The 15,643-nt window shown below is 43.6% G+C and overlaps 1 protein-coding gene across 1 annotated transcript; it reads left to right on the top strand.

The window, feature by feature from the left end:
* Positions 1-918: 918 nt before the first annotated feature.
* Positions 919-14,971, top strand: LOC311114656 (sodium/potassium/calcium exchanger 5-like; the record flags this gene model as incomplete). Its single annotated transcript, XM_084189898.1, has 9 exons — positions 919-1,078; positions 1,399-1,578; positions 1,679-1,762; positions 1,972-2,075; positions 3,808-3,908; positions 4,512-4,783; positions 4,945-5,151; positions 13,130-13,231; positions 14,649-14,971. 9 exons carry the CDS (start codon positions 919-921, stop codon positions 14,969-14,971), a joined length of 1,533 nt encoding a protein of 510 aa, XP_084046024.1.
* Between the last annotated feature and the right edge of the window lie 672 nt (positions 14,972-15,643).

Raw genomic sequence — 15,643 nt, forward strand, 5'->3', positions numbered from 1 at the left:
ATGGGTGCTCTGTCAGTTGGAGGTGAGGCTGGGCTCGGGGCTCGGGAACATTTGAAATTGTGATTGACAGCTTAGGTGAAAGATATTGTAATATATTTAAACATATTTGTACAGATATGTTCTACGTTCAAGTGTCTTTTTGAAATAAACACCTCATTTATTTTTTTACTACGTTTCATAAGTGGCAGGTAGGCTACACCTCAATAGCTGCAGAATGCATTTTCAACTACAACTCAATTATCCAACTTTTGCATGCAAAATGTCACTTCGGGAAAATAATGTTAAGGTACCAGAAGTCAATAGAGACTCAACATTATCATCGGGGTAGAGAAGGTTGTGAGGTGGTAGTGTGTATTTTACACATATATTAAAAATATATATTTACGTATATTTTATTTATTTATATATTGGATAAATAAATGTCCCCAATATATTTAAATACATGTCTATTTTTATTTAAATATATTCCAATATATAATTGTTCCGTATGGGAGCCTAGGCCTATATGTGCACCATGAGTGAGGCCTTTCTAATAATATTAAATTAGTGTAAATGTTTATTTCCAGGAAATCTCTTTCCTATCCTGAGACTTTTCTATGGGGGTTGAACCCTTCTAATTCCCCCGGGTAGAGGGTGCTGTAATGGGGGAGGAGGGAGGGGGTTACAGGGGGCTGGGGTGCGTTCAGCTAGAATAACTTCATCCCGTGATCTCGCTTTCTCTCTCTCTCTCTGAACACAGGCCTTAAAATATGCTTTTCTCCCCCATGATCTATTTTCAGCCCTAATAGAGTAGGTTGTGGTAGATGTGAGTTAGTAAGAGGCTTGTTGTATACTGACTGGATTATTAGTGAGCTCATGACGCACTGCAGCAGTAGTTAATAAAACAGTTTTTTTTTAACCGCTTTCTATTCTAAAACCATGTATAAAGACGGAGTGGTGGACAAGAAGAACAGAAAAGATTTTATACCTTATTTTCTAGGAATAGTTTTAGTTTTATATTGCACGGTTCATCTTGTGTCTTTCACTGCAGCAGCAGCTCAGGAGGACTCCCATTCCAACAGAAAGCGCCGGGCGCTGGGTCAGTGTTTCTATCTCTCCATCAACCGTGATAATCAATGATTTCAAGCCAATAAATGGTGGCAATGTTTGCGCAGCTAATAGCGGTAACTAATTGAGAACAAATTTCCATAGCGTTCCTCATAAGAATAGGCACAATGTTGCCACAATGATCATTCAGTAATGTTACATTTATTCAAAAAGCCTATCATTATGTTAGTGTAGACTGTTACTTTTTTTTCACTTCAAATGTTTATTTTTATTGTATATGTTGTTGTTTTTTACTGAGTTTGTAGACTGTTACTTTCTGTAACTTAGACAACTCTGTGTGTGGTGTTCCAGAGAATGAGACAGAGTGTATTACAACCCAGTCGTCTGAGTTTCCAGAGGGGTTCTTCACACTACAGGAGAGGAAGGATGGAGGACTTGTCATACACTTTATGATCATATTTTACATGCTGCTGGCAGTTGCTATAGTCTGTGACGACTACTTTCTACCTTCCCTAGAACTTATCAGTGACCGTAAGTTATCTGTGTGTGTATGTATTAATGTGTGTGTGTGTGTGCAAGTGTGCAAGTGTGTCTGTGTGTTAATGGCAACATCTCTTGGTCTTCTTTCCAGGTCTGGGTCTGTCTCAAGATGTAGCAGGAGCCACCTTTATGGCAGCAGGCAGCTCTGCTCCTGAACTGGTCACTGCCTTTCTGGGTACATAAGGCATCTGAAACATATGCACAACATACAATTACTATGATTGCTGAGAATACCATAGGAACTGCACATCACTACAATCATAATCGTCATCATCATCAAGTGTTAACAGCTGTGTGTGTGTGTGTGTGTGTGTGTGTGTGTGTGTATGTGTGTGTGTGTGTGTGTGTGTGTGTGTGTGTGTGTGTGTGTGTGGTCTTACCCAGGTGTGTTTGTGACAAAGGGAGACATCGGTGTGAGCACCATCGTAGGATCAGCTGTCTACAACCTCCTGGGGATCTGTGCTGCTTGCGGACTCCTGACCAAAGTGGTATGTGTACACACACACAGAGAGATTATGGGAAGCCTTACCTAACCATAAAGAGCTGTGTGGTATAATAAGCATCCATTCCAGCCAGGGGAAGCTTTAGTAGGTCAAGGAGGGGTCGTGTAAACTGTTATGGTGTGTGTGTGTGTGTGTGTGTGTGTGTGTGTGTGTGTGTGTGTGTGTGTGTGTGTGTGTGTGTGTGTGTGTGTGTGTGTGTGTGTGTGTGTGTGTGTGTGTGTGTGTGTGTGTGTGTGTGTGTGTGTGTGTGTGTGTGTGTGTGTGTGTGTGTGTGTGTGTGTGTGTGTGTGTGTGTGTGTGTGTGTGTGTGTGTGTGTGTGTGTGTGTGTGTGTGTGTGTGTGTGTGTGTGTGTGTGTGTGTGTGTGTGTGTGTGTGTGTGTGTGTGTGTGTGTGTGCGCGTGTGTGTGTAGGGCCGGTCCTGGCCGTTCTGCCACCCTAGGCGAGACCAAAAAATAGCCCATGTTGAAATCAGGTTCATTTTCGATTCTGAATGAAAGTTCAAAATACGTCATTTATAGACGTCTATGTTTGGGCCATATCAAGGCTGGTCCAGAGCGGACCAAAAACGAATGTCCATGGACATGGAGCAAAAACAGACGTCTAAAAGGCTTACTGAGTATAGCCTACAGTGTCGCCTGAAATTACATTTTAGGAATGCCATCTATGTGGTAGACCTACCGTTTGTAAAACAGGTCATTGCATTGGCTTTATTAGTCCTGATTCCTGTGATTTGGCTATTTAAGCTCTGAATATCAGCTACCTAACTTTATCAGGAGTTATCTTGAACCTATTTGCAATGTGTTTACACAGCGGGAAATGCAGAAGTATTTTATTTTTCGCTATGATCAGCTCGTCAAAAGTGTACGGATCCGAACTTGAAACCACTGATCATGACAATTTAGCCCACGGGATGAATCTCCTGGACAGCAGTTGTGAGTAGCCTGATTGTCCACACCATATTGTCCATTTTACTTTGACCTGTCCTGTTTTTAGGATATGTTGTTTGATCGCAGTGCTAGCTGTGCCACTAGAGATCCTGGTTCGAATCCAGGCTCTGTCGTAGCCGGCCGCGACCGGGAGACCCATGGGGCGGCGCACAATTGGCACAACGTCGTCCAGGGTAGGGGTGGGAATGGCCGGCAGGGATGTAGCTCAGTTGGTAGAGCATGGCGTTTGCAACGCCAGGGTTGTGGGTTCGATTCCCACGGGGGGCCAGTATGAAAAAAATAATAATGTATGCACTCACCTACTGTAAGTAGCTCTGGATAAGAGCGTCTGCTAAATGACCTAAATGTAAAAAGTTTCTGTCTCATTACATTGTCATACATTTTATCTCCAGCCTGTAGTCTACAGAAAAGGCCACATATTCTTTCTACCATATCCTATATCAGCTACATGATTTATGCTAGATGATTTTTTGAACGGAATGTTAGTGGAGCGCCGCAGCGATGCGTCTCTCCAACAGCTCCCTGGAGAGGCGCGCTGGGAATTGACAAAATACATATTTTGCGTCCCTGTCTTTGAAAAACTGTACACCACATCAGCACTCACCAAAAACGCCCATATGCCACTGGTTGAGAGAAATTGTCATTGTTTTTGGGCAGAATTATGTGAGGTTTTATGTGTTGCTCAAGGTGGGTCTTTGTCAGTTTAGCTCAGCGTGGCGGCCCTGTGTGTGTGTACTATACGCTGTAAACAGTGTGTTTTCTGTCCTAGGTGGGTCGTCTGACCTGTTGGCCTCTGTTCAGGGACTGTCTAGCTTACGCCATCTCTGTCTCTGCTGTTATAGCCATCATCTCAGACAACAAAGTCTACTGGTGAGTGTGTGTGTGTGTGTTAGTGTTAGGAGCTAGGGTTAGTTTTAGGGTTAGGTTTAGGAGCTAGGGTTGGGTTTAGGGTTAAGGTTAAGGTTAGGGTTGGGGAAAATAGGATTTTGAATGGGACTAAATTGTGTGTCCCCACAAGGTTAGTTATACAAGACTGTGTGTGTGTGTCTGTGTGGTGTAGGTGTGTTGTAGGGAGTGCCTTGTGTGTGTGTTTGCAACAGTATAACTTTTCCAGGACAGTGGAATTTTTACATGAGGAAGTCAATGAGAACATAATGTATTATACAATAAAGTTAAAGTGCCCTGTGTGTACTGGTGAGTATCTGTGTTCAACTCCACTTCCTCAATCTCAGCACATAGTAACACTTCAAAGCCCAGCGGTGTGATACTAATAATCTAAACAATCATCCTGGGTACACAAACGTCCTATTTTATTACTGCCGGTTACAGAGTCACAATCAGTTCTAATGTACAAGTGATTGTATTAGATTTTTATTAGCATTTAACTCTCCTCTCCCCTCCTCTCTTCTCCTTTCCTCAAATCTGCTCACCGCTCTAATCTTCTCCTCTCCACCTCCCCTCCCCTCTCCTCAGGTATGATGCGGCCTGTCTGTTGTTGGTCTATGGGGTGTACATCGTAGTGTTGTGTTTTGACCTGAGGATCAGTGAGTGTGTTCTGAGGAGGTTCAGCCCCTGCTGTACCTGCCTGGGGAAAGGTTCCGAGGAGCACAGCGAGACACAGCCATTGGTCGACACCACTCTGAGGGTCCACAGACGTTCTAGAAGCGACAGCGGAATCTTCCAGGATGATTCAGGATACTCACACCTTTCCCTCAGTCTGCACGGCCTCAATGAGATACCAGAGGGTAGCTGATTCGATCTGTCACTCACTCACACACACACACACACACACACACACACACACACACACACACACACACACACACACATCCCTCTGGTAGATGACACATTGATGCCATGCAGACTGAGAAAGGTGTGTGTGTGTGTGTGTGTGTGTGTATTCCAGACCACCAGAGTGTGTTCTCGATGCCAGAGAACGACCTGAAGCGGATCCTGTGGGTGCTGTCCCTCCCGGCAATCGTGATTCTATACCTGACGGTTCCAGACTGCAGGAGACGGTTCTGGAAGAAATGGTTCATGTTCACCTTCTTTATGTCCGCTGTCTGGATCTCAGCCTTCACATACGTACTGGTCTGGATGGTCACTATCGTAGGTAAATATATGTACACCGGTCTGGATGGTCACTATCGTAGGTAAATATATATACACTGGTCTGGGTGGTCACTATCATAGGTAAATATATATATACACTGGTCTGGATGGTCACTATCGTAGGTCAATAAATATACACTGGTCTGGATAGTCACTATCGTAGATAAATATATATACACTAGTCTGGATAGTCACTATCGTAGGTAAATATATATACACTGGTCTGGATAGTCACTATCGTAGGTAAATATATATACACTGGTCTGGATAGTCACTATCGTAGGTAAATATATATACACTGGTCTGGATGGTCACTATCGTAGGTAAATATATATACACTGGTGGTCTGGATGGTCACTATCGTAGGTAAATATATATACACTGGTCTGGATGGTCACTATCGTAGGTAAATATATATACACTGGTCTGGATGGTCACTATCGTAGGTAAATATATATACACTGGTCTGGATAGTCACTATCGTAGTTAAATATATATACACTAGTCTGGATGGTCACTATCGTAGGTAAATATATATACACTGGTGGTCTGGATGGTCACTATCGTAGGTAAATATATATACACTGGTCTGGATGGTCACTATCGTAGGTAAATATATATACACTGGTCTGGATGGTCACTATCGTAGGTAAATATATATACACTGGTCTGGATAGTCACTATCGTAGTTAAATATATATACACTGGTCTGGATGGTCACTATCGTAGGTAAATATATGTACACTGGTCTGGATAGTCACTATCGTAGGTAAATATATATACAGGTCTGGAGGGTCACTATCGTAGGTATACATATATATATATATATATATATACAGTTGAAGTCGGAAGTTTACATACACCTTAGCCAAATACATTTAAACTCAGTTTTTCACAATTCCTGACTTCTAATCCTAGTAAAAATTCCCTGTCTTAGGTCAGTTAGGATCACCACTTTATTTTAAGAATGTGAAATGTCAGAATAATAGTAGAGAGAATGATTTATTTCAGCTTTTATTTCTTTTATCACATTCCCAGTGGGTCAGAAGTTTACATACATTCAATTAGTATTTGGTAGCATTGCCTTTAAATTGTTTAACTTGGGTCAAACGTTTCGGGTAGCCTTCCACAAGCTTCCCACAATAAGTTGGGTGAATTTTGGCCCATTCCTCCTGACAGAGCTGGTGTAACTGAGTCAGGTTTGTAGGCCTCCTTGCTCGCACACACTTTTTCAGTTCAGCCCACACATTTCCTATAGGATTGAGGTCAGGGCTTTGTGATGGCCACTCCAATACCTTGACTATGTTGTCCTTAAGCCATTTTGCCACAACTCTGGAAGTATGCTTGGGGTCATTGTCCATTTGGAAGACCCATTTGCGACCAAGCTTTAACTTCCTGACTGATGTCTTGAGATGTTGCTTCAATATATCCACATAATTTTCCTTCCTCATGATGCCATCTATTTTGTGAAGTGCACCAGTCCCTCCTGCAGCAAAGAACCCCCACAGCATGATGCTGCCACCCCCGTGCTTCACGGTTGGATGGTGTTCTTCGGCTTGCAAGCAACCCCCTTTTTCCTCCAAACATAACGATGGTCATTATGGCCAAACAGTTCTATTTTTGTTTCATCAGACCAGAGGACATTTCTCCAAAAAGTTCGATCTTTGTCCCCCTGTGCAGATGCAAACCATAGTCTGGCTTTTTTATGGCAGTTTTGGAGCAGTGGCTTCTTCCTTGCTGAGCGGCCTTTCAGTTTATGTCGATATAGGACTCGTTTTACTGTGGATATAGATACTTTTGTACCTGTTTCCTCCAGCATCTTCACAAGGTCCTTTGCTGTTGTTCTGGAATTTATTTGCACTTTTCGCACCAAAGTACGTTCATCTCTAGGAGACAGAACGTGTCTCCTTCCTGAGCGGTATGACTGCTGCGTGGTCCCATGGTGTTTATACTTGCGTACTATTGTTTGTACAGATGAACGTGGTACCTTCAGGCGTTTGGAAATTGCTCCCAAGAATGAACCAGACTTGTGGAGGTCTACCATTTTTTCTGAGGTCTTTCTTTTGATTTTCCCATGATGTCAAGCAAAGAGGCACTGAGTTTGAAGGTACTTAGTGTATGTAAACTTTTGACCCACTGGAATTGTGATACAGTTAATTATAAGTGAAATAATCTGTCTGTAAACAATTGTTGGAAAAATTACTTGTGTCATGCACAAAGTAGATGTCCTAACTAACTTACCAAAACTATAGTTTGTTAACAAGAAATTTGTGGAGTGGTTGAAAAACAAGTTTTAATGACTCCAACCTAAGTGTATGTAAACTTCCGACTTCAACTGTATATACACATACACAACTAGTCAAAAGTTTGGACACAGCTACTCATTCAAGGGTTTTTCTTTATTTTTACATTGTAGAATAATAGTGAATACATCAAAACTATGAAATAACACATATGGAATCATGTACAGTGGGGAAAAAAAGTATTTAGTCAGCCACCAATTGTGCAAGTTCTCCCACTTAAAAAGATGAGAGAGGCCTGTAATTTTCATCATAGGTACACGTCAACTATGACAGACAAATTGAGAAAAAAAAATCCTGAAAATCACATTGTAGGATTTTTAATGAATTTATTTGCAAATTATGGTGGAAAATAAGTATTTGGTCACCTACAAACAAGCAAGATTTCTGGCTCTCACAGACCTGTAACTTCTTCATTAAGAGGCTCCTCTGTCCCCCACTCGTTACCTGTATTAATGGCACCTGTTTGAACTTGTTATCAGTATAAAAGACACCTGTCCACAACCTCAAACAGTCACACTCCAAACTCCACTATGGCCAAGACCAAAGAGCTGTCAAAGGACACCAGAAACAAAATTGTAAACCTGCACCAGGCTGGGAAGACTGAATCTGCAATAGGTAAGCAGCTTGGTTTGAAGAAATCAACTGTGGGAGCAATTATTAGGAAATGGAAGACATACAAGACCACTGATAATCTCCCTCGATTTGGGGCTCCACGCAAGATCTCACCCCATGGGGTCAAAATGATCACAAGAACGGTGAGCAAAAATCAGCGAACCACACAGGGGGACCTAGTGAATGACCTGCAGAGAGCTGGGACCAAAGTAACAAAGCCTACCATCAGTAACACACTACGCCGCCAGGGACTCAAATCCTGCAGTGCCAGACGTGTCCCCCTGCTTAAGCCAGTACATGTCCAGGCCCGTCTGAAGTTTGCTAGAGTGCATTTGGATGATCCAGAAGAGGATTGGGAGAATGTCATATGGTCAGATGAAACCAAAATAGAACTTTTTGGTAAAAACTCAACTCGTCGTGTTTGGAGGACAAAGAATGCTGAGTTGCATCCAAAGAACACCATACCTACTGTGAAGCATGGGGGTGGAAACATCATGCTTTGGGGCTGTTTTTCTGCAAAGGGACCAGGACGACTGATCCGTGTAAAGGAAAGAATGAATGGGGCCATGTATCGTGAGATTTTGAGTGAAAACCTCCTTCCATCATCAAGGGCATTGAAGATGAAACGTGGCTGGGTCTTTCAGCATGACAATGATCCCAAACACACCGCCCGGGCAACGAAGGAGTGGCTTCGTAAGAAGCATTTCAAGGTCCTGGAGTGGCCTAGCCAGTCTCCAGATCTCAACCCCATAGAAAATCTTTGGAGGGAGTTGAATGTCTGTGTTGCCCAGCGACAGCCCCAAAACATCACTGCTCTAGAGGAGATCTGCATGGAGGAATGGGCCAAATACCAGCAACAGTGTGTGAAAACCTTGTGAAGACTTACAGAAAACGTTTGACCTGTGTCATTGCCAACAAAGGGTATATAACAAAGTATTGAGAAACTTTTGTTATTGACCAAATACTTATTTTCCACCATAATTTGCAAATAAATTCATAAAAAAATCCTACAATGTGATTTTCTGGATTTTTTTTCCTCATTTTGTCTGTCATAGTTGACGTGTACCTATGATGAAAATTACAGGCCTCTCTCATCTTTTTAAGTGGGAGAACTTGCACAATTGGTGGCTGACTAAATACTTTTTTTCCCCACTGTAGTAACCAAAAAAGCGTTAAATAAATAAAAATATATTTTAGATTCTTCAAATAGACACCCTTTGCCTTGATGACAGCTTTGCACACTCTTGGCATTCTCTCAACTAGCTTCACCTGGAATGCTTTTCCAACAGTCTTGAAGGAGTTCCCACATACGCTGAGCATTTGTTGGATGCTTTTCCTTCACTCTGCGGTCCGACTCATCCTAAACCATCTCAATTGGGTTGAGGTCGGGGGATTGTGGAGGCCAGGTCATCTGATGCAGCACTCCATCACCATCCTTCTTGGTCAAATAGCCCTTACACAGCCTGGAGGTGTGTTGGGTCATTGTCCTGTTGAAAAACAAATGATAGTCCCACTAAGCCCAAACCAGATGGAATGGCGTATCGCTGCAGAATGCTGTGGTAGCCATACTGGTTAAGTGTGCCTTGAATTCTAAATAAATCACAGACAGTGTCCCAGCAAAGCACCCCCACATCATAACACCTCCTCCTCCATGCTTTACGGTGGGAACTGCAAATGCGGAGATCATCCGTTCACCCATACCGTGTCTCACAAAGACACGGCGGTTGGAACCAAAAATCTCAAATTTGGACTCCAGACCAAAGGACAAATTTCCACCGGTCTAATGTCCATTGCTTGTGTTTCTTGGCCCAAACAGGTCTCTTCTTCTTATTGGTGTCCTTTAGTAGTGGTTTATTTGCAGCAATTCGACCATGAAGGCCTGATTCACATAGTCCCCTCTGTGTCTGTGACTTGAACTCAGTGAAGCATTTATTTGGGCTGCAATTTCTGAGGCTGGTAACTCTAATAAACGTATCCTCTGCAGTAGCGGTAACTCTGGGTCTTCCATTCCTGTGGCGGTCCTCATGAGAGCCAGTTTCATCATAGCGCTTGATGGATTTTGCGACTGCACTTGAAGAAACGTTCAAAGTTCTTGAAATATTTCGTATTGACTGACCTTCATGTCTTAAAGTAATGATGGACTGTCGTTTCACTTTGCTTATTTGAGCTGTTCTTGCCATAATATGGATTTGGTCTTTTACCAAATAGGGCTATCTTCTGTATACCCCACTACCTTGTCACAACACAACTGATTGGCTCAAACACATGAAGAAGGAAAGAAATTCCACAAATAAACTTGTAAGAAGGAACACCTGTTAATTGAAATTCATTCCAGGTGACTACCTCATGAAGCTGGTTGAGAGAATGCCAAGAGTGTGCAAAGCTGTCATCAAGGCAAAGGGTGGCTATTTGAAGAATCTCAACCAGCTTCATGAGGTATATATTTTGATTTGTTTAACACTTTTTTGGTTACTACATGATTCCATATGTGTTATTTAATCGTTTTGATGTCTTCACTATTTTTCTACGATGTAAAAAATAGTAAAAAATAAAGAACAACACTTGAATGAGTAGGTGTCCAAATTTTTTAATTGGTAGTGTATATACAGTCCATTCAGAAAGTATTCAGACCCCTTGACTTTTTCCACAGTTTTCTGCACTGTCTGGTTAAGGAACAAGTTTTGCGTAGGAGTGACGCCACCTGTTGGAAAACAATGTAGTGTTTCTCAATACTCTTCACAGTACATCCTCAATACACAATACATCCTTCCTCAATATATTACCTTAGGCCCCCATGTACAGTCTACAACTGATTTGACACAATGTTTGAGTTTGCCTGAACCATTGTTGTGTCTCCACAACACTTCTGTAATTATTTTTGTGCAAATGTGTCGTATATCAGTGGTCCAATTTGTAAGTCGCTCTGGATAAGAGCGTCTGCTAAATGTCGTAAATGTAAATGTATAACTTGTGTATGTATGAGGCCTTACTGCCTGCAGCAGACTGCAGGTGTTATTGAGCAAAACATTTGCAAGTTTTACATGAAAAGAAGAAAGCACATTAGTTTAAACCCCTTTCATGTTCCTCAATCAGAGAGTTAAGGAAGTCCAAGCGAGGAGGTTTAGAAAGTGTGTGAGAACATGTCAGATGTTAGAGTCGAGTCACATGCTGATTCCTGGGATGCCAGAGCAGACCCAGGTCCTACAGGCTTAGTGGAGCTCCAATGGTGGCCAGACACTAGTGGAGCTCCAATGGTGGCCAGACACTAGCCCAGCCAGCACCGGGATCACACACACACACACTCACGGATGCAGACGCATGCAAATGAAGGCACACAAACACAGGCACACTTAAACACAGACGCAAACATGGACTGACGCACGTACATACACAACATGTACAAACACACAACGCGCGCGCACACACACACACACAGACGCACACACACAGCAGTAGGATTACCGCCTGCTTCACCTCAGACACTGCATGGCTGCCAGGAGACGTCATGTGAGCTTTGGGTGGGAGTAGCCTCTAGGCACAGATCTAGGATCAGCTATCCCCAAGCTTTACCATTACAGAGAAAACACAAAGAACTGACCTTACATCAGCGTTGAGGACTGATGTTGTCATGTGATGTTGGTAGACATGAGAGTATAATGGGATTATTATCCTTTAACCTTCAGAACAACTCACATGAGAGAGAGAGAGGGAGGGGAGGAAGGGGTGAGAGAGAGGGAGGGGGAGGGAGAGAAAGAAAGAGGGAGATGGGGAGAGAAGAGAGAGGGATGGGGAGAGAGAGGCAGAGCGAGAGAGATGGCCTTATGGGGGAGAGAGAGAGAGGGAGCGAGAAAGAGAAACCAAGAAAGAGAGGCTGGAGAGCAGAGAACGGAGAGAGAGAGAAAATAAAGTGTGCGGTCAATGGGGGCATTGGTGTGTATTTCCCTGCGGTGTCTCTCTGTCGTCTGAACTTTGCAACGTGACCAGTTAGGCTTGGGATTCCTGAGGAGGTGCAGGGGGGAAAGATGAAAGAAGGGATGGAGGGATGGATGGGGGATCGAGGACTCCTTTAAAGTAGTGTTTCTAAAACATTTTGCACTGTTGTCCACCTTATTGTGTTTCCCTTGTTATATCTGCCTGTATCCTGTGTGTTATATCTGCCTGTATCCTGTGTGTTATATCTGCCTGTATCCTGTGTGTTATATCTGCCTGTATCCTGTGTGTTATATCTGCCTGTATCCTGTGTGTTATATCTTCCTGTATCCTGTGTGTTATATCTGCCTGTATCCTGTGTGTTATATCTGCCTGTATCCTGTGTGTTATATCTGCCTGTATCCTGTGTGTTATATCTGCCTGTTTCCTGTGTGTTATATCTGCCTGTATCCTGTGTGTTATATCTGCCTGTATCCTGTGTGTTATATCTGTCTGTTTCCTGTGTGTTATATCTGCCTGTATCCTGTGTGTTATATCTGCCTGTATCCTGTGTGTTATATCTGCCTGTATCCTGTGTGTTATATCTGCCTGTATCCTGTGTGTTATATCTGCCTGTATCCTGTGTGTTATATCTGCCTGTATCCTGTGTGTTATATCTGCCTGTATCCTGTGTGTTATATCTGCCTGTATCCTGTGTGTTATATCTGCCTGTTTCCTGTGTGTTATATCTGCCTGTATCCTGTGTGTTATATCTGCCTGTATCCTGTGTGTTATATCTGTCTGTTTCCTGTGTGTTATATCTGCCTGTATCATGTGTGTTATATCTGCCTGTATCCTGTGTGTTATATCTACCTGTTTCCTGTGTGTTATATCTACCTGTGCTCTCTATGTTAGGAGAGACCCTGGCCTGGGTGTCCCAGACACAGTGATGGGCCTGACTGTGTTGTATGACATATCTGACCCTGTGTTGTGTTGTATCTGACCCCGTGTTGTGTTGTATCTGACCCTGTGTTGTGTTGTATTTGACCCTGTGGTATGTCTACGTTGTAACAGTAGAGAGTATCCCATACAGTAATGGGTCTGACTCTATGTCCTGTGTATTTGACTGTGCGTTCTCTGTGTTGTATGTAACAGGAGAGACCCTGGGTATCCCAGACACAGTAATGGGCCTGACTCTGTTAGCTGCAGGGACCAGTATACCAGACACAGTGTCTAGTGTCATGGTCGCCAGAGAAGGTAACTACTACTGTAGCTTCATTTCTGATCCTTTCTGACCTTTAGTCCCCCTGAGATACATCTCCTTTCCAGGACAGTAGACGGAGCCCACAGCTGCAACTTCTTCCACTAGATGTCCCCCTTATAATAATCGTGCAAGTCACATAAGTCCTATCTCTCTCTTACACTATATACACAAAAGTATGTGGACAGCCCGTTGCTGACAGGTGTACAAAATCGAGCACACAGCCCTGCAATCTCCATAGACAAACATTGGCAGTAGAATGGCCTTACTGAAGAGCTCAGTGACTTTCAACGTGGCATCGTCATAGGATGACACCTTTCCAACAAGTAAGTTCGTCAAATTTCTGCCCTGCTAGAGCTGCCCTTGTCAACTGTAAGTGCTGTTATTGTGAAGTGGAAACATCTAGGAGCAACAACGGCTCAGCCGCGAAGTGGTGGGCCACACAAGCTCACAGAACGGGACCGCCAAGTGCTGAAGCGCCTAGTAAAGATTGTCTGTCCTCGGTTGCAACACTCACTACCTAGTTCCAAACTGCCTCTGGAAGCAACGTCAGCACAAGAACTGTTTGTCGGGAGCTTCATGAAATGGGTTTCCGTGGCCGAGCAGCCGCACAGAAGCCTAAGATTACCATGCATAATGCCAAGCGTCGGCTGGAGTGGTGTAAAGCTCTCTGCCATTGGACTCTGGAGCAGTGGAAACGCGTTCTCTGGAGTGATGAATCACGCTACACCAACTGGCAGTCTGATGGACTAATCTGGGTTTGGCGGATGCCGGGAGAACGCTACCTGCCCCATTGCATGGTGCCAACTGTAAAGTTTGGTGGAGGAAGAATAATGGTCTGGGGCTGATTTTCCATGTCGTGCTAGGCCCCTTAGTTCCAGTGAACGGAAATCTTAACGCTACAGCATACAATGACATTCTAGACGATTCTTCCAACTTTGTGGCAACAGTTTGTGGAAGGCCCTTTCCTTTTTCAGCATGACAATGGCCCGTGCACAAAGCGAGGTCCATACAGAAATGGTTTGTCAAGATCAGTGTGGAAGAACTTGACTGGCCTGCACAGAGCCCTGACCTCAAACCTATCGAACACCTTTCAGATTAATTGGAAAGCCGACTGTGAGCCAGGCCTAATTGCCTAATATCAGTGCCCGACCTCACTAATGCTTGTGATTGAATGGAAGCAAGTCCCCGCAGCAATGTTCCAACATCTAGTGGAAAGCCTTCCCAGAAGAGTGGAGGCTGTTATAGCAGCAAAAGGGGGACCAACTCCATATGAATGCCCATGATTTTGTAATGAGATGTTCGCCGAGCAGGTGTCCATATACTTTCAGTCATGTAGTGTAGGTACAACATTGGGATATATGTCATCTTACCTCTCCTCTTTCCTCCCCTCTCTCTCTCGCTCTATTCCAGGTAAAGCCGACATGGCCATGTCCAACATCGTGGGCTCCAATGTGTTTGACATGCTGTGTCTGGGTCTTCCCTGGTTCATCAAGACGGTGTTTGTGGACACGGTCAACCCTGTGGAGGTCAACAGCACCGGTCTGGTCTTCATCTCCGCCACCCTCCTCCTCTCAATCGTCTTTCTCTTCGTGGCGGTCCATATAAACGGCTGGAAGCTGGACTGGAAGCTGGGGATCGTCTCTCTGTTCTGCTACGTCGTTTTTGCCACTGTGGCCATCCTCTACGAACTGGGCATCATTGGGAACAACCCTGTCAGACTGTGCGGCGACTGATGCACACACAGAGACATACAATAACACACAGGGCTGCTGCAGGCCGCACTCATCAGACTGTGTAGTGGCTGAGTGGCAGAGATGGAGTCCACACTCCAGCCCTCCCCCAGAACCAGGCTACCCAGAACCAACCTCTTGACACTTGACCATTTATACAAAACCCAGATACAGGGCCCAGATTCCCAGTCTCAGAGTGCTGATATAGGATCAGGTCCACCCTGTCCATGTCATCTTATTCATTATGATCTAAATCAGTGGTATTCGAAGTCGGGTCACGACCCCACTTGCAGTGGAGTTTGTGGACACGGTCAGAGTAGGAGTGTTAGATCACCAAATTCAAAGAAATAAAATGTTTGTTTTTTTACAAAAACTTAACAGCACATATTATATGGGAAACTATACAAACATTTTTGAGAAAGATAATTTGAAAAATAAAATAGTATTGAGTAAATGTATTTATTGGTTTCTTTTCGTTTCGATAAGAGATAAAATGCAATGAATTTAAGGTTATTTGTTGATGTAAAAATCTAAATGTACAGATATTAAGGTGGGGTTGCGAGAAATTCTGGTGAAAGAAATGGGATCCCCGCTGAAAAGGTTTGAATACCACTGATCCTAGACCAACACTCCTACTCTGACACGCTTTATGAATACAGGCCCAGGACTTTGGGT

This window comes from Coregonus lavaretus, assembly GCF_964263955.1.
Source record: "Coregonus lavaretus genome assembly, contig: HAP1_SCAFFOLD_2577, whole genome shotgun sequence".
Lineage (NCBI taxonomy): Eukaryota > Metazoa > Chordata > Actinopteri > Salmoniformes > Salmonidae > Coregonus > Coregonus lavaretus.